This window comes from Leptosomus discolor, chromosome 6 (genome assembly GCF_034619465.1).
Source record: "Leptosomus discolor isolate bLepDis1 chromosome 6, bLepDis1.hap2, whole genome shotgun sequence".
NCBI lineage: Eukaryota > Metazoa > Chordata > Aves > Leptosomiformes > Leptosomidae > Leptosomus > Leptosomus discolor.
The window spans coordinates 18,115,015-18,133,807 of NC_141396.1; the positions used below are offsets into that span (position 1 = coordinate 18,115,015).

General features: G+C 42.1%; 2 protein-coding genes across 5 annotated transcripts in view; one reads left to right on the forward strand and one right to left on the reverse strand.

Moving 5' to 3' along the window:
• Positions 1-604, reverse strand: part of CPEB3 (cytoplasmic polyadenylation element binding protein 3) — a 95,934-nt gene extending 95,330 nt beyond the window's left edge. The window contains exon 1 of the mRNA XM_086466709.1: positions 571-604. Coding sequence (XP_086322835.1) covers positions 571-604 — 34 coding nt within the window. The remainder of the gene's footprint in view (positions 1-570) is intronic.
• Positions 605-1,663: 1,059 nt separating this feature from the next.
• Positions 1,664-18,793, forward strand: part of MARCHF5 (membrane associated ring-CH-type finger 5) — a 43,580-nt gene continuing 26,450 nt past the window's right edge. For all 4 annotated transcript variants that reach the window (XR_015183531.1, XR_015183532.1, XM_086466711.1 and 1 more), the window contains exon 1: positions 1,664-1,757. Coding sequence is in view for 2 of the 4 variants with exons in the window: in XM_086466711.1 (XP_086322837.1) it covers positions 1,714-1,757 (44 nt within the window). In the remaining 2 variants the exon portion in view is untranslated. The remainder of the gene's footprint in view (positions 1,758-18,793) is intronic.

The following is an 18,793-nucleotide window of genomic DNA, read 5'->3' on the forward strand; positions in this document are numbered from 1 at the left end:
AAGTATCAGGGACTAGTTACATACAATAAAACTTAGTACAGGAGCTATTTATTAAAAGTATACATACATATACACTTATATATAACCTGAAAAGGAAAATTCAAAGTTGATGTTTACTAACCAACCTTCCCAAGAATCTGGAATGTCATGACTGCCTCTGAAAAGCAGAATCTTGCCCTTTGCTTGGGGAACGTGACATAATGCAGAACCTTTGCATGCATGCAAATACACATGCACTTGGACTGAGATGTAAGAGTGGGAGACAGACACTCATGAGGGAGGTAAGACGGGAAGGTGACTTCTCTCTCAGCACTATACACCTCTTTTTTTTCTATAAAGGCTTTTCAGCTTCTAAATTTCCAGTTTCACAGACTGCGATGCTCTGTACTGACTTCAGAACATAGAAGAACGTTTTTAAGAGCCCTTCAGAAGGATTTTTTTCCCATTAGGAAGCACACCTACAAACTGAAATGAGCGCTGTCATTACCCCCAGCCGTCCCATGCCTCACCCCACTTGCGCACAGAAGCTAGTGGCCACCAGGCCTCCATCGAGCACGAAGGGCCACTTACAAGGGCGCCGGGTGCTTCTGCTTGTCCTTGTCATTTCCAACAAGCCCACAGAAACGCATCTATTACCCTTCCGCCCTGCCAGCCACCGCCCTCCTCGACAGCCTAGCCAGGGTAGGCACCTGGCAAGGTCCCCCTCGTCCCTCGGGCCCCTCCGCCCGACGGGCAGGTCCCGGGGAGGCAAGCCGGCCGGCCGAGCCCCTGCTCGGCAGCCGCCTGCACCTGTTCGGCTGGGGAGGGAATGGCGGAGGCACTCTTTCCCTGAGGGTGTCCCCACGCCCTGCGTGAGCAGCGAGGAGGCAGAGGAGGCGGCCCGGCCTCTCTCTCCCTCCCTCCGCCCGTGAGGCGGGACGGGCGGCGGTGGGAGAGGGGCGGCGTCGCTCCCCACACCGCCGCCGGAGGGCAACGGCCGCTGCGCGAGGGGAAGGGCGGTGGCGCGAGGGCCTTTCCCACCCCCACCCCCATCCCTCCAGTCCCCCAGGGGAAGCTGGCGGCGGGAGGGGTGGCAGCGGCCACCGAGGGCGCGGGGCCGGACCGGGCACCGACCTGCCCCCCGCCTACCCCTGTACGCCAGGGCGACCATCCCGCCGCCACCGCGTCCCCCTACCTGCCCCGCGCGCGGTGCCGGGCAGCGACTACGCGACGGCGGCGAGGAGCGGCTGAGGGCGTAGGGAGGGAGCGGCGCCACGGGGAGGGGGGCGGGTGGGGGCGCGCCCCGACGGACCTTTAAACTGCCGGCGGCGGCAGGACTACGCTTCCCGGCGTGCTGCGGGGCTGCTGCCCGGTCTGTGGCGCAGGCGTGCCGCGGCGAGTGGGCGGTGGAGACGGTGGGCGCCGCGGCTGCGCTCGGCGCCGACCTCACAGAGGCGTCGCTGCCGCCTTTCACCCCGGCAGCGCGGCGGCCTGGGTCGCGCAGTTCCTGTGTGCGGCTCCGTCCCGCCTCAGCGACCGGCCCTCCGCTTCGTCCCCGCCTGTTGAAGGAGGGGCCGGCCCGGCTGCCTCCCGGGAGGGCGGTTTCACTGCCTTACCTCTTGCTTCCTTTCCTCCGCCGCCACACGCGTGACGTGCGGCTTCGTCGGCGCTGGAGCTCGCCGCCTTTGTCAGGCTCCGGGCCCTCGGCTAGGCCGGCTCCTCCTCCCGGGAGCCATGTCCGAGCAGACGGGCTTGGCCCTGCCGCAGACCATGGACAGGTACGGGGAGGGCCCGGCGCTGGGGCGCGGCGGGAGAGAACCCTCGGGGTGGGCGTGCGAGCCCCCCGCGGCGGCGGGCCGGCGGGCCGCGGGAGAGTGCGAGCGGGCCGCAGCTGGCGGGGGACCGAGGCGCGGTGGCGGCGGGGCAGGGCCTGGGTCGGCGGCGCGGGTCCGGTTTCACTTTTTGGGTTGAGGAAAGTTTGGTGGTCGGGGCGAAGTCGTGCAAGCTCTGTCGTAAATCAGCGCAAGGTACCGTGGGCGCTAGCGTGGTGTCTGCGGCGGTGTGCGGTGTGTGGAAGGGTCGCTCTGACAACATCTGGGCCGGAGGAGGTGGGTCTGGGCTGAAAGGTGTTCTGGGGAGTGTGGTGCGGTCTGCAGAAGGCTGTCCGGTTTCTGTGGGTCAGGAGGTACTGTAGGTATGGAAAGCATTGACATGCACGTAAAATAAGGCACCAAAAGACGCCGAAAGCTTAACTGGCCTTGAGTGTTTTGTTGCTGTTAAAAAGTATAACCTGAAAAGTAATTTGCCTTAAGTGTAGGGAAGGAAAGACGCTTACGATCTCTTAAATAATTTTTGTTGCACTTGTTTTGTGTTTATGCTTTCATTTGACCGTGTAGCACTTTCACTCCAGTACATTGAGGGCTTAAGATTTTTGAGTCATCCAGGAAGCCCTTAAGCTCAGCCCTATAAGCAACAAAAACACTTTCATAGACTGTTACTGCAGGAGTTATGATAGTCTGGTATCCTGGAAAGTGGGCACCCAAAAGGAATCAGGCTTTTATTGATGAACCTGACAAGCATCCTCATAAGGAAGCAAAAAAAAAAAAAAAAAACAAAAACAAAAACCAAACCAACAAACCTGGTGTTTTTCTTCTTTCCAAATCACCTCTAAGGTAAGAGGATTTAGTGAAATACAGGCTGTCATCACACAAGCGATGGAGATATAAACTAAGTGAGGCAGGGGCAGAACTTGTGCAGCTTGGAAGGTGAGGGTGAGAAGTTTCAGTTTGATGTGGACAGAGGATAAAAGTGAATTGGGGAGGGAGGGAAAGTTGGTTGTGTTTTAGAGAAACCAGAGAAGTGACAATGGGATGACTTAGGTTATAATTTAGAACAATGCCTGTCAAGGAGGCGAGCAGCCAGGAACCATAAGTGCTTTTCCAAGAAGTAACAGGAAGGAGGTAGATTTTTAGAAAGATTATCAGGAAAGTATTCAGTTTGATACACTTCCTGTGAACATAGAGAATAAAAGGGAGGAGTTAAGGAAGACAAAAAGAACTGGGAGGAGGATGATAGATAGGACTGTTGTGTAGGAGGGGTAAAAAAAAGGATCAGGAAGAGTGCTGCAGAATCAACTCCTCTGAAACAAACAAATCTCATCTTCATCCTGAAGTTTGTAGTCGAATAATATATTTTATGTTTTGAAGTTCTAGGAGACCATGATATTCTGAGTGGATTCCTTGTGTGTGACTGTTATATCATATCATGAAGTCCCTAGTTCACCCTTTTGGGAAATGGCTGTAAGGTGATGTTGATAATCTGTGTTGTGAATAACTGTTAAATTAAACAGTTAATTAGAAAAAGGGAAATTAGTTAACTAGTTGGCAAACCAGTTTAGTTCTCTTCAATTTTTACATGTAATGTATCTGTGAATTTTGATGTGCATTTAATATTATTGTATCCTTGCAGCTTTGTGAAATTGTAATTTGTATCTCTGGCCCTTTTCAAAGACTTTTTCCAGTGAATATGGAGTAGCAGAGTTGATATAATTTAAAACAATTTGAAATTATTCCTGACTGCCTTAATAACAAGGACAGTGGGGAAAAAGTTTTAAGTAGCTAGTAGTGTAAAAGGAGGCATGGAGACCACAGCTTTCATGTAGGAATTCGTTTGGCTCAGTATAGGGAACTTTAGAAACAGTAGTATGAGAGAAGTGGTGAATGGAGTGGTAACGAGCTAAGTATTTAGGATTTGAATTTAATTCAGAGTGTAGTACAATACCAGTAGAAGGATTTTGGAGTAATCAAGGCCTCAAAATGCAGACAGTGTAAATTTTTTGGTTACATATTGGGTTTATGGAGCAGGGTTTCATTGAAAGAAACCAATTTTTATTCATCTGGTATTTCTGAAGCTCCTACATAACTGTTTTCTTGTTGTATGTAGTGGCGATCAAGATGAACCTTCAGTATTTCACCTTAGGGGACATAACCTGTGGATGAGTCATCTGTAGGGATTCTGAGGGGTTGAAATGCTTCTAGCCTGTTACCTTTTTTGCTAATGACAGTTGTTTTCATGGGTAAGAGGAAAAAATACATATGCAAAAGCTTAAGGGTAACTGTTAATGCATTATCATAGAACAGAATCATTTTGCTTGGAAAAGTCCCTTAAGATTGAGTCCACCCATTAACCCAGCACTGCCAAATCCATCACTAAACCATGTCCGTAAGCAGCACATCTACATGTCTTTTAAATACCTCAAAGGACGATGACTCAACGACTTCCCTGGGCAGCATGTTTCAGTGCTTGACACCCCTTTTGGTGAAGAGGTTTTTCCTAATATCCAATCCAAACCTCCCCTGGTGTAACTTGAGGCCATTTCCTCTTGTCTTATCGCTTGTTACCTGGGAGAAGAGACCGACACCCACCTCACTACAACCTCCTTTCAGGTAGTTGTAGAGAGTGATAAGGTCTCCCCTCAGCCTTCCCTTCTCCAGGCTAAGCAATCCCAGTTCCTTCAGCTGCTCCTCATAGGACTTGTGCTCCAGACCCTTCACCAGCTTTGCTGCCCTCCTCTGGACACACTCCAGCACCTCAGTGTCTGTCTTGCAGTGAGGGGCCCAAAACTGCACACAGTATTTGAGGTGCGGCCTCACCAGTGCTGAGTACAGGGACACGATCACTTCGCTACTCCTGCTGGCCACGCTATTTCTGATACAGGCCAGGATGCTGTTGGCTGCCTTGGCCACCTGTGCACACTGCTGGCTCATGTTCAGCCGGCTGTTGACCGCCACTTCCAGGTCCTTTTCTGCTGGGCAGCTTTCCAGCCACTCTTCCCCAAGCCTGTAGCGCTGCATGGGGTTGTTGTGACCCAAGTACAGGACCCGGCACTTGGCCCTGTTGAACCTCATACAGTTGGCCTTGGCCCATCGATCCAGCCTGTCCAGGTCCCTTTGTAGAGCCTTCCTACCCTTGAGCAGATCAACACTCCCGCCCAGCTTGGTGTCGAGGGTGCATCCATCTCCTCATCCAGATGATTGATAAACAGAACTGGCCCCAATACTCAGCCCTAGGGAACACCACTTGTGACTGGTTGCCAACTGGCTTTACCACCACTGTTTGGGCTCAGCCATACAGTCAGGTTTTTTTACCCAGGGAGGAGTACTCCCAAGCATGCCCAAGAGTATGTGCAAGCCGTGAGCAGCCACAGTTTCTCCAGGAGAATGCTGTGGGAAACGGTGTCAAAGGCTTTACTAAAGTCTAGGTAGACAACGTCCGCAGCCTTTCCCTCATCCACCAAGTGGGTCACCTTGTCACAGAAGATCAGGTTAGTCAAGCAGGACCTGCCTTTATTAAACTCATCTTATTATATGCATTAAAACTTAATGTTTTACGCACATAACAGTGCATACTTTTAAATCAAATTAGGATCTCTTAGTGAAGGATGCAGAAAATAGCTTTTCAGTGAATAAGTCTTTAATTTGATTGTAGTAGTTAAGGAGGGAAAAAATAGGGTTTTCTTTTGTTTCCAGTACCTAGATGGTTGCACTGAGAGTGGTGGTGTACTGTTGTATCCAGAGTAAGATGTCGCTGCAGATCTGAATGTGTGCACTGCTTTGTATACAAGGGTTAGAGCTCTTATAGCAAGTTATTTAATTATGTATTTGTGAGAGAGAACAGTTGACTGCTCCTCTTGACTCTTAGATTGTACATCTGTATGCCTTACAGGTTTGTTTTTTTCCTTAATAAAGCAATTCGGTTTTCTCCAGTGTAAGGAGTGTCTTGATAGCATCTCAGCATTGTTGCCTGGGATTCATCTTTTATGTATTTTTGTGCTCCATCCTCCTTTATTTTCCCTGCATAATTTCAGTCTGGAAGTAAACCACACATTTGTAAAAAAGAGGGTAAATAGCTGTTATGGTGTAAGGAGTTTCTTACTTGAATTTCTAGCTAAGGATTTTATACTCGCCTGAAGGATTGGCCACAGCATAAATACAAGAAGCATAAGAAGTAGACATGACCATGAAGTGACACTACATTCTGGAGTTCTCTCATCTGCAGGATTTGGGAAACTAATCCAAGTGATTATCACGATCCTTTCTGCCTCAAAATTGGACTTTCCATCCCTCTTGTAATTTTTATTTTTTCTAGCTCATATTTAAATAACAGGCCTAGATAATAGTCTTAAAATATCACCCTTTTCTGCATGCAGAATTTTTTGTGATCTATGATAAAGGCCCATATTCCTGGACTAATGTGTGCACTTGAAAGCAGTGGTTAGTGGTCTGTCTAAATGGTGAGGTTTAATTATTTTTAATCCCTTTATTCATGTTGCTTTAATGCGTGAATTACAGAATGATAGGAATTTCCATTAAAAAATTGAAATTATGTGGCAGTGGTTTTTTATATGCTGTTAATGTAAAAACATTTTTCAAGATTTATTTAAATAAAATTGCCAGATTACATGAAAATGTCTTAGAAATTATAGCTGTTACTCTATTGAGTGCACAGGGCAAACTTTACTTGAAAGTCAGTCCTAATGCATTTGTCAAATTTTAACAGGCTGAGGCCATTTGATATCATAGAATCATAATCATAGAATGATTTGGGTTGGAAGGGACCTTAAAGATCATCTAGTTCCAACCTCCCTGCCGTGGCAGGGACACCTTCCACTAGACCAGGGTGCTCAAAGCCCCATCCAACCTGTCCTTGAACACTGCTAGGGAGGGGGCAGCCACAGCTTCCTTAGCCAACATGTTCCAGTGTCTCACCACCCTCAGGGTGAAGAACTTCCTTGTATCTAGTCTAAACCTGCCCTCTCCCAGCTTCCAACCATCACCCCTCATCCTATCACTTCAGGCCCTTGTAAAAAGTCCCTCCTCAGCCTTCTTGTAGGCCCCCTTCAGGTACTGGAAGGCCACTCTAAGGTCTCCCCGGAGCTTTCTCTTTTCCAGGCTGAACAACCCCAACTCTCTGACTGTCCTTGTAGGAAAGGTGGTTCAACCCTCTGACCGTTTTGGTAGCCCTCCTCTGGACTCTCTCCAACAGCTCCATGTCTTTCTTGTGTTGGGGCTCCAGGGCTGGACATAGTATTCCAGGTGGGTCTCATGAGGGCAGAGTAGAGGGGGAGAATCACCTCCCTCGACCTGCTGGCCACACCTTTTGATGCAGCCCAGGATATGGTTGGCTTTTTGGGCTGCAAGTGCACACTGTTGGCTCATGTTCATCTTATCACCGACCAGCATGTCCAAGTCCTCCTCCGCAGGGCTGCTCCCAATCCACTCATCGCCCAGCCTGTATCTGTGCTTGGGATTGCCCCAACCTAGATGCAGGACCTTGCACTTGGCCTTGTTGAACTTCATGATGTTCACATGGGCCCACCTCTCCAGCCTGTCAAGGTCGCTCTGGATGGCATCCCTTCCCTCCAGTGTGTTGACCTCACGACACAACTTGGTGTCGTCAGCAAACTTGCTGAGGGTGCACTCAGTCCCACTGTCCATATCACTGACAAAGATGTTAAACAGCGCCAGTCTCAGTACAGATCCCTGAGGAACACCACTTGTCACTGGTCTCCACTCAGACATCGAGCCATTGATCGCAACTTTTTGAGTGCGACCTTCCAGCCAATTCCTTATCCATAAATGGTCCTTCTGTCAAATCTGTGTCTTTCCAGTTTGGAGACCAGGATGTCGTGCAAAACAGTGTCAAAGGCTTTGCACAAGTCCAGATAGAAGACGTATGCTATACATATTTTTATGTGATGATACTATATATACAAATACATATGATGATGTGCTATACATATTTTTATTGTAAAAGCATTTCTTAAGGAAATGCCCAGAAATATTGTATTCTGAATGTTATTAGGATGCTGAAGCTTTACAATGGAATTCCAAGATCATGAACTGAGTCCATCGTTGTCTTTTCAAATATAATTTTTAAAATGCACAAAGAAACTTAAGTTTTTTGTGTTTTCTTTTTTCCATGTTTCCTATTCTATTAGGTCCTATAAATTTTCTGTGTCTCAGCACTGTTTGGCAACAGTTCTTCCAACTGAACACCTGTAATAGTTTCTTCTAGCTGCCCTGTGTAGCTCTTGTCATAACAGGTATTCTGGCTTCTTAATACATTTTTTCAAATATTTTCATTCTTCTGAGTAATTTTGAAGATAAGATGTTGAACTTTCAGGTGGATTTTGGTGCTCTGTTTGATTAAAAACGTAATCCTTTAAATACCTAGTATTTTTCCTGTGTCATTTTCTCCTGTTTTTTAAAGCTATAGTTTTTAAGCAGAACTAATGTATAAATTCAGTTTCTTTTAAAGTTCTGTCTATAGTTACATCTTGTCAGTTTGCTGTTTTATAGCTTTCTGTAATAGCTTGTATGTTATTGCCAGGACTCAGTGGGCTGTGATTCTGTGCTACTTAGCCTTCTTACAGAACACTTGACTGGGTCTTTCCAGAGTTGCTGTTAGAGTACATGTAAGGAAACTAAACTACTAAGTATTTATTTTACTGTGGAGTCTTTTTACTGTATTGGTTGATCCGTTGCTTTCTGAAGTGACAAGATTTGGAAAATAGTTATTAAGCACGTACTTGCCATAATGAAGTCAGTGGCAAGCCTGTGTTGATAGAAAACCTAGGCAATGTAAATATTTGAGTGATTAAAAAAAAATCTTCAATGTGGTCAAATTTAAAAAAAGAAATTGTTACTTTTATGATAACTGTATCATCAGGTGGTCTCTGATTTGTTTGTGAAGATAGTCTGGTCAATCTGCTGTCTTCAAAAAACCAAATGCTTAGCCACACACCAGCTTTTTCCTAGCTGTGTCATTGCCTGTAGTTACCTTAGCGTGAGCTGTAATGCTAAAATGTACTCATATTTTTAAGCTTTATTCTCTTGACTTCAGTTGGGTTTCATGTGGATTGCTCTTGCATTTGGTTATACCAAGGCTTCAGTTTTGTGGGGTTTTCTTAAAGCATGTTCTGTGGTAGTGATTTGTTGTTCTCCTTACACTATCTACATTAAAGACAACAACTATGTCCTCCTTTTCATATATTTGCCAGTTGGCCAGAATGTGGTTACTTTCGCCTTCTCTTTTTTTGGTATTTGAAGATGTTAGTCAAAATGTGATAAATAATCTGTTGAAGGTTTGTGCAGGTACATGCTGAAGAATCAGTGTAGTGGCAACTTCAGCATGGTTTAACTTTTGAATTAGCATGCATTATTTTCTGAATGGATAGCAGTGATCAATATGCAGCCTCGATAGAAACTAGAACATTATACAACTGTTTTGTCCTCTACTATTGCCATTCCTTATTTAAAGGAAACAATAGAGTTGAAATTGCAGGTAGACTTTAAAAGCAATTAAAAGATAAAATGCAGGATTGTAGTTGGCTTAAGAAATTACGCTGTTAAGAGAGGAACACTGTTGCAACTAAATATTCTCTTTGCCAGAGCACTGATTTGTCAGAAAAATGCTAGCAATTGAGGTTCAAAAGTTGCAAAATAGCGAATTCATACGTTTTCTATCTCAATTTTATGAACTGTCATCTGATTCTATGTTAATTTTTTTTTAAGAAAAAAGCATATGCGATGGTTTTGTACATAATTTTCTGTTACTCCTTTCATTCCAGTTAACATGTGTGGTGGTGGTTGTGTTGGTATGAATCTTTTCCTTTGCTCTTTGGAAATGCGGGCATTGATTTAGGTTTATTTGCACAACTAAGTGTTGATAGTTTAGTAACCAAAGACACAGATTCAGATTAAGACCTTAACACTACAACCTAGGCAACCTAGGCAACGTAATTAGTGCAGTCTGGTCCTTGTTTAAAGACCTTTATTCTGAACTCCTTAAACTTGTACTTGATGTTGCATGCTGTGAATAATCTCGCTGACTAAAGCTGACACATGAGTAAATCTTCGTAGGTGTGGGGTTCAACTGGATAAGATATGCAGAGTAATAATTCCTGTAAAGTGTTCTATGTTGTTTAGGTAGTATTTTTACTTTTTACAAACTACTTACAATCTTTACTTTTTGAGTCTGTTTGTTCTGCTTGCACTAATTAAGTTCACTTCTCTTCATTGCCCTACTGGAAAGAATTGTTTTCTTTCTACGCAACACAGTTAAACTAATTTTTTTGAAAGAGGACTTTACCTGGCTTCTGGTCGAAGTCCATCTGCAACTAGAAGTACCTGGCTTTCTGTGTTCCTCTAGACTAGGTTATGCATCCTTAGAAAGAAGAGAGGATAAGAATAAAGAATAGTCTGTGCTGGATTAATCTCTACCAGAAAGGAAACAAGGTGTTCTTACCTGTCTTTACCCCAGCTGATTGGAAGCTGATGTTGATACAGGAAGGAAGAAGCAAAATTATGTGTATCTTAAAGTAGGTTTGAAGAGTGAAAGGCTGAAACAGTAATAGCTTTGTAATAGCTTGACTTTTTCATTGTTGCATCATCCCAGGTACGTCCCTTGCTATTCCAGTTCTCTTTATGCTGAAGGTTCTGTGTAGATTGTTCCTCCTGTGTCTTATCAGTAAAGATGATTAATGAAGACTTATTGCAGACCTGTAGAATGCCTTTTGCCCATCTGTAGTATAAAAGTGTTAGCATGTTATAAATGATCTTAACCTTTTGACTGGCATCTTAGGTGCTTTATATTTCCATCTTTGATGTCTGCTTTGATATGCTTAGGAACAAACATACATATTTTAATTGCTACTTAACTATTAACTTCTGCCTGCAGACAGTAGGCAATTACTCCTCCTAGTTAAGTGTTGGGAAACTCCTGAGAGACTGTTTTGTCATTTTTGGTACTAAAAATCTTACTATGGCTTGTATTGTCAAGGCATTCAAGTAATGTTTTCGGATGTTGTATCTCCTTCACCTAAAAAAGCTAGACAAAAATCTGTTTATTGATATCTTCCACATAAGTGCTCAGACCTCTGTAATAGTGCTTAACAGTGATTGTTTACTCTGGCATGGTGTCTTACGGTGCTTGCTGAAATTGAAACTTTTGATAATTAGTGCAAACATATTGAGTAAATATATGCATAGTAATTTACAGAGAAAGATCAATTAAAAGGTTCTGGTATTAATTTTGAGACATCTTTTTAAGTAAATACTTTAAATGGTAGTGAATATGCGAGCTGTTTAGGATTTGTTTGCTTCATGCTTCTGACATCTTAAAACTGCTTATGGTCTTACTGTACTGCAGAGTGGGTGGGAAGTTCCTTGTGTGAAAGCAATAAGAGCTTTTTGATGCATCTTTCCTCATCTCAGGAACAGTACGAGTTGGATACCCATCTTTATCAAAAGAGTGCATGCTTACTCATTTTTTACTGGCGCTTGTGGTTTATCACAAGCAGCAAATCCATCTTCAGTGCAGAAAAATGAGGAGACCTAATCTGAAGTGGTTAAGTTCCTTAAAGCAAACTGCCTCTGGCTAATGTTTCTAAATAAAACTGTTGTTAAGGTTACACAAGATGGTCAAGGGACTGGAGCACATGAATTACTAGGAAAAGCTAGAGGGAACTGGGCCTGCTTAGCCTGAAGAACAGATGGCCTGGGGAGACCTAATAACCTTCTAATACCTACCAAGGAGGTTGTTCAGAAGTCAGTCTGGCTCTTTTTGGAGGTTCTTGGCAGGATGACAAGAAACAACAACCATAAATTTGAACAGAGAAGGTTTCAGCATGTGGGGATGGGGAGCGATGCAGTCAAGCTTTGGAACGGGTTGTCCAGGGCAGCTGTGGATCTCTGTCCATGGGCCTTTTCAAGACCCAGCTGGAGAAAACTCTTGACAACCTGATCTGAATTCACAGTGATGCTTCTGCCTTGACCAGGAGGTCTGACTGGAGATCTCCTGTGGTCCCTTCTAACCCAAATAATTCTATGATACCAGGTCTAGGTGCAACTGCAATTTAAACAGGGAGACAGCTCGGTGTTAGGGCTCCATTTGCACTGCATGATACAAGCATACTGTGCTGGAGGTTCCAATGCAGGAGGTACAGTCCGCTGATACCTTCTGGCAAATCTGCACTTAGCCTTTTTTAGCACCTGCTCTGAAGCCTGTACCTAAAAGTTAAGATGACTTCCTGTCTACTTGGACTGGGATCCTGGGTTTTTTCCTTTTCTCTACATTTTTTTGTTCTCCTGTTATATCAATGCTAATATGAGTGCTTTTTGTCGATAGCTGTCTACTGTTCAGTGAAAGTGCTTAGGCTCAGGATTTTTGTGTTGGTGGTTTTGGGGGAAGGAATATACATCTCCTGCCCAGTGCTAATATAGGATAAGAAAAATTCTAATCAAAATCTCCACTTTTAAATGCTGGTTTAAAAAAAGAAAAAGCTTGTACTGAAGTTGTATTAAATATGGGATGAGCTGTTTGTTTGTTTATGATTTCAAATGTTCATTATCTTTATTGATGAAGATAAAAGTGAAAATTAAACTGGTCTGCTGTATAACAATTTCCCTATAATAAGTAAACAGCAATTGATTTAAGGGCCAACCATGGAATCTTGGTATATGCTTATGTTTGGAAACAATGCTCACAGGAAACAAATGTTTTGGATAAGAGTCGTTAGCATTTCTAGGCTTGTAAGTGATTGATTGCTGATTTGGTGTTCTCAGTTTATAGCTGTGCCTGTTTTTTCCCTTTGGGCATGCATCTCTTCAAGGTGTACATATTAAAAGAAAGTGTTAACACAGTGTGAAGGCAGTGAATATCAGAGATGTTATGGACAAGAGGGGCTGGCATTTATTGATGTATTTATGTTTTTAAAGCCATTTTAACATAGTAGATATTTCTTCACAATCTTTCTAGAAAAAAATAGAACTTCTGTTTTAAAGCTGTAATGTTGTCTTTACATACATACATCTTTCTGATCTCTCTTCATTTTTTTCTCCTGTTATAAATGCCTCTTCCTGGGATCTGACTACTTTTGTTTAGAAGTGGATATTTTATGTGGGACTAAAATGTGCCAACATAAGTTAGCCTTCTGTGAAGGGTATAATTACAGAAGACCATGTGCTGAGTGCTTGTGACTGTTCTACTGGTGAGTCATGCAGCCAATTCTACAGAGTGCTGAGGAGAGTTACTTAATGTTATGATCAGACACCTTGGAGTTTTGTTCACATTTATTCAGAGTAAAGACATTTCCAAATTTTCAGTGTCTGCCACGTTTGAGTGGTGGTGGTTGTTGTTGAGGTGTTAATGCCCTAAGAACGTATCTTCCTGGCTTTTTTTTTAGTTTTTAGGTCTCAAATTCATGTGTTTTTATTATGTATATTAGGAGGATATGAGTGACTTCAGTAGAGCTTTTTGTTTTGCTCTCGTACTGTAAATTATCTGATAAAAATAGAAGTTATAAACTGAGAGTAACTGGAGTAATGGTGTCTGTTATATAATTGCTTGCTTTGGTGTCTTCCTGCCAATTTTTGCAGCTTTAGGACTACACTTCCTATTTTTATTCTCTCATCTTTGGAAGAATATAGCAGAAAAATTGTTTACCCTGTACAGTCAGTTTAACCGTGAAACTCTCTAGGCACACATCATACAAACCCAGAACTCTTATTTCCCAATTCCCTTGCCTAGGAATAGAATATAAAGTGAGTAGTCTAAGTTTGGTTTCTAACAGATTACATCTGTACTAATGTATTTACTTCTGTAACTAAAGGTATTGTGCTTAAAGATTAATTTCTATTTTTACATTACCTGTGTGATACTGGAAAATTGCTGCGGGAGATTGAGCTCACATAACGCAGGCTTGGTGAATGGAATGTAACTTTGCATTTCTTGTCTTTTATCTTTTGCTTTTCACAGCAACCATTTAATGTCGAGATGGTTACAGTTTTAGACATGTCAAAGTTGGTCTATTCTGTATGTATGTCGCTCCTGATACTTGTAGCATCTGTCACCTACTCCTACAGACATGTACCACAAATACCAGTATTGGTATTTTTCTGATGCAACTCTCTTCCTCTTTCTCCCAGTGCAGAGTAACATTGTTTAATGAGAGTTTAATACAAACTCCATATTTTCATCTTCTTTTTGAGACTGGGAATTGTATTTAACATCCTAGTTTAAAACAGCAGAATAAAAACATCTTGATACCAATCTTTGAAAACACAGATTTGGTTAGTGCTTGATTAAGGAAGGTAATGAGTACATGTTAACCTTCTGTTATGGAAAAGTAAATCTTCCAGGAGATATGAAGGACTAAGGCTTGTTATACCTTGTCTCAGAACTTGAAGGAATAGAGGTTAAATTCCTTTAAGTCAACCAAACATTTACGTTAACTTACATCTTGGCTAATAGAGGAAAAGTGGATATAGTTTTGCTCATCGAATGGCACAGCTAATTACCGAAATCTGACAATGCAATGAAGCAGTTCTGCAGTGATTCCTAACCTTGGTCCATAGGCAGCATTTTCAAGCAAGCAGTACGCTGTAAGCAGAATTGTTTTGATGCCAGGGTTAGCTTCAGTGCTAGTATTTTTAAATTCTGCAATAATGTTAGGAAGTTGTTTCCTGGGAATGCTGACTAGGGAATCTTTTATATAAGTAATTAAGCTATGGCAGTATCTTAGAACATTATAGCATACTTTGAGTCTCCTTTTACTAAGAAACAACCCTCCTGCGTTGTAGAGCTACAGATCAATTTTCTGCTGCCTGCATCAATGGTTTTCACACAAATCTTCCCTCTATCCTCTATTTAACCGTGGTCATTTAGCATAATAAGTTGGAGAGCCAAATGAGTAATTTTCTGTGCACTGTTCTCAATTAAATGTGGTTTGGGTTTTATTCACCAACATTTTGTATGCCTTGTTTTAATTTTGTGTCATTGTCTAACTGGAGAGGATATTGACTGAGCTACTGAAGACAATGATACAAATGCTTTTTTTTCTTAGAGTGGAATTCCGGTCGCAATGACTGTGATCAAGGGTATAGTTGAAGATACTTTTTCCAGGAGGCCTCAAAAGATTGAAGTTAGACAGATATAGTTACTAGTTTGTTATACTTTTATAGTCTGGCAAGTAAATCTGAGGTATTGGAAACCATGGAGACAGTGAAAACCCAAAGTTTAGCTAGCACATAGTGAAATGTGTAATATCCCTAGAGAGTGAGGACTGCTGTAAGAATTTAATACAGTAGATTGCAGATGAATTACAGCAAGAATGGCTTTTAAAACTACTTTGAGGTTTGAAGCTGTCTTCACTTGCTAAATCTGGCAGTGTTGCTAGAACTAAGATAATTTTTTTTAGCCTCAAATAATAATCACTCCTCCTTTAAATCTTATTTGTACGTAAATGAGAGAGTTCAGCTTGTCAGTAGTTGGATGTCCTACCTTCCTAGTAGGTCATGTTATCTATTAGAGAAGGCTGTGTGTGGTGGGCCTGCCATCTAGAGTTCTTGCAGTATCTCGAACCTGCTAGCAGCTTTTCTTTCTTCAGCCGGTGTAGGTACTAGTATATGAATTCTAGCTGACCAAGCCCCTTAATACTTCAGTTATACCTTGACATTATGCTGCTTTGCAATTAGACATAGAGAGAAGCTAAGACTTAAAGGAATTTCTTCTGGTTTTCGTGTTCCTCATCAGGAGGAGCTTTCAGACATACTGCTGTACAATTTTGTGACTATTACAGGCAATTAATACAAATTAAGATGTTTAAAGGAACATTTGAGGAAGTAACTTTAGCCTCTAAAACATGATTTGCTAGATGCTTCACATCTCTGTTACTTCCTATGTTTGTGATTATTGACAGCTTTGTCAAACAGTGCTTAAGAAATTGTTTTCCCTCTATAGTATGCTATCTGCGTTATAAAAAAAAAAAAAAAATCCATGAAATGTTTAAGGCATTAACTTAATGCTATTAGAATTCTTCAGTGTTTGCTATGTGTGTATATACCTGACTACTTTTTCAGCTTTTCAATTCATGTTGTTCAAGGCATATTTCAGTTTTGGAAGTAAAGTGTTTTGTGTGTGTATGGGGTTCTTTGTTTTGGTTTTTGTTGTCTGATTTTTCTTTTTCCATTTGGTTTTAGTCACTTTAATTTTCTTCTTAAACATAATGGTAAGAGTAAGTATTGCTGCCCCCTAGCAGGCACTCAGTAACTTAAATTTAAGTTACTATGCCAAGCTGCTAATATATCATCATAACAGTTTAATTAGCAAAATGTGTAGTATTTTACTAATAAGGTGCTTATTGTATGAGCAAGTCTTCCCTGATTTGTCCTTTGCACATTTTTAGGAGGACCCTGTTTTCCCTCCCTCCCTTAAGGAGGGAGGGAAATTTATTAATTTATCATTTGTTAAGAAATAGAACAAATGTTGGCAACAGCAAGGTTCTTTGTGTATTAGAGGCTCACAGCAAGGCCGCTGAGCCTTGGTGACTTCTCTGTTCCTTTTGAAAAAGTGAGAGTATGGTAATATTAAACAAAGCCTTTAAGGGAACTGAATTTTGAACTCTGTGAGAGAGAGATGCCTGAATAACTGGTTGCAAAAGTTTAATTTGTTTGGAATGAAAGGTAGTTTTTTTACTGATAGTCTAGATTATTTTTGACAAGCTAGAGACTAAAACCCAATGAGACAGCTAAATCCAGGGAGGATTTTTTATTCTAAGTTGGGCAGAAGCAAAGCCTTGTAAGGCATGATTCAAGCACAATAGGTGGTGGCTGACAGTCAAAGTTTTAATTTTGTCCACAAGCTAGAAGGTTGCCAGCAGGATTCTGTGAACTGTCCTTTACTCATAGCTCTGCCTTTATATAATGCAGTTAACTCAAGTCTAAAATATTTCTCCTTAATTGGGGCTATAATTAAGAATATATAAATAAGTTTAAGTTGAACTTAGGGTAATCACTAGATCTTTTTGGTACACTTTTTAGTTATTTATTCTATGTTTTGTTTTGATGTGTTTGCTTATTGGGCTTTAGTCCTCCATGGGCTTTTATTAAAAGCTTTTTAAAATCCAGTTAAAACAATGCCATCCTGTGGTTAGAGGACTTCGCAACCTATGTATGGACACCACTTGTGTGGCCTTATGTTCACACCAAGGTTAGCTTGATATTCTCTATGTAACCTTTCCCTGCTGTTTTTAATGAAAGCACTACCGTTGTAGTAAAGTTTAGTTACTATTGTTTCTAGAGTCTCATCGACTTCTCCTTTACTCAGCATTACACTGTAACCTTGATGACTAGGCAGAGCAGAATTAGATATTAGGTCAGATGACTTTCAGGAACTTTCTTTGAAGATTTTAGACTTTGTTTTGAGGTGACAGCATGTCTTCTGGGTGAACGATCCAGGCTGGCATATGGCTGCTGTGCCATGCTGCCTTAAAAAGGATCTGCAGAAATCATGATGGAGCATCCAAGACTACTATTTATATCGGTATCTCTGTTCCTCCCTGTGTGGGGTTTTTTTCCCCTTAGGCTGGTGTAAGGATTTTTTGAGTTTGGTAGACAAGAGCTTGGGTTGAAGATAAAGTATTGTCTGCTGTGCGGATGGCCAGGAAAATATTGTGGAAAGAGCGATGTTCCATCTGCAATCCTGTTGCAGTCTTCCTTTGCTAACAAGTTTCCACCATTGTGGTAGATAGGTCTGTGTGCGTTCTGCTGTTGAAGTCTTCATGATGCTTTAGGCTTTGCAGCCAAGTTCATCTCTTCCAGCACTTAATCTCCTCCTAGCATGATGTAAGCTAGCATTTCTTGGGTGAAATGGTATTCCCTTCTTTGTAGCCTGCATCAGGGATCTGTAGGCTTACGTTCTGTTGTGACCAGCTAGTGGCCTTCTAACACGAGAATCTTATTCCTGCTAGTTCTCTTAAACTCAGGAAAAGGATGTGCTTAGCAGTAGGACTTGCAGTGCATTGTCGCTCTTGCCTTTTGAGAGAACAATTTGCTGTGTTCCCCTGCTAAAATTCTAGCCAGCTCCAAAGCAGCCTACCTGTGTGGTATGCTACTAGGTAACTCCCTTGATTTTTCCAACATCCTAATCTTCCCACTTAAACGTGATCTTAGAGTATTTAGAGTGTAGTTGGCAGGTTTAGTGGAATCTTACCGCTATTCTTCATCAAAGGTATTTTATCTGTCGGTATAGACTATGCATAAAAATTTGTTATAGAGGCTCATGAAAAATTGCCTCTTCCAAACAGCAGATTTCCGGGTCATCCTCTGGAACAGTGCCTTTTTATGGCCAGTTATGGAGTGCTTTCAGTCATTTCTTCCAGGATACGTTTTCACCCCTCACCGTGTTGGCTCTGTGCTGTCATTGCTATCAGCTCTGTTTCAGCCTTTCCACTTTTTTCTTTTTGGATGTGAAATTCAATTGCAGTAAGCCACTGAGTCACTTACTGCTTAGGAGAACAAGGATGCTTTGCTCTGATAGCAAGATATCAGCAAATTCCTGCTGGTTTAAGGGAAAGCAATGTGCTTTGTGGTGTGGGAGAAATGCAGAAAGTTTTCTTAAAGAGATTTCTTGTATTTTGTGAAGGATCTGTAATGAGAGGAAAAATGCTTTTTAGCTTTTGGCTCTAGAGAATGTCATGTATGTTCAAATTTGCATTTCCCATGGTAAGAGTTAGGTCCTGCTAAAAGTCTTGCAAAAATCTTCTTAGAAGTTTTCTAGTTTTGCTTCCTGTTCATACATGTGTGACACTGAACATTGAGGGAGAAATTTCAAGACTTTCTGCATTCTTTCTTGCAGTACTGAATATTTGAAACCAGCCTATAAAGCAGTTGTGTTGTCCCAGTCTCGCAAGTCATCTTCCATTAAGTGTTATGGACACAAGGATAGCTGGGCTTATGGGGCATTAAAGATTTCT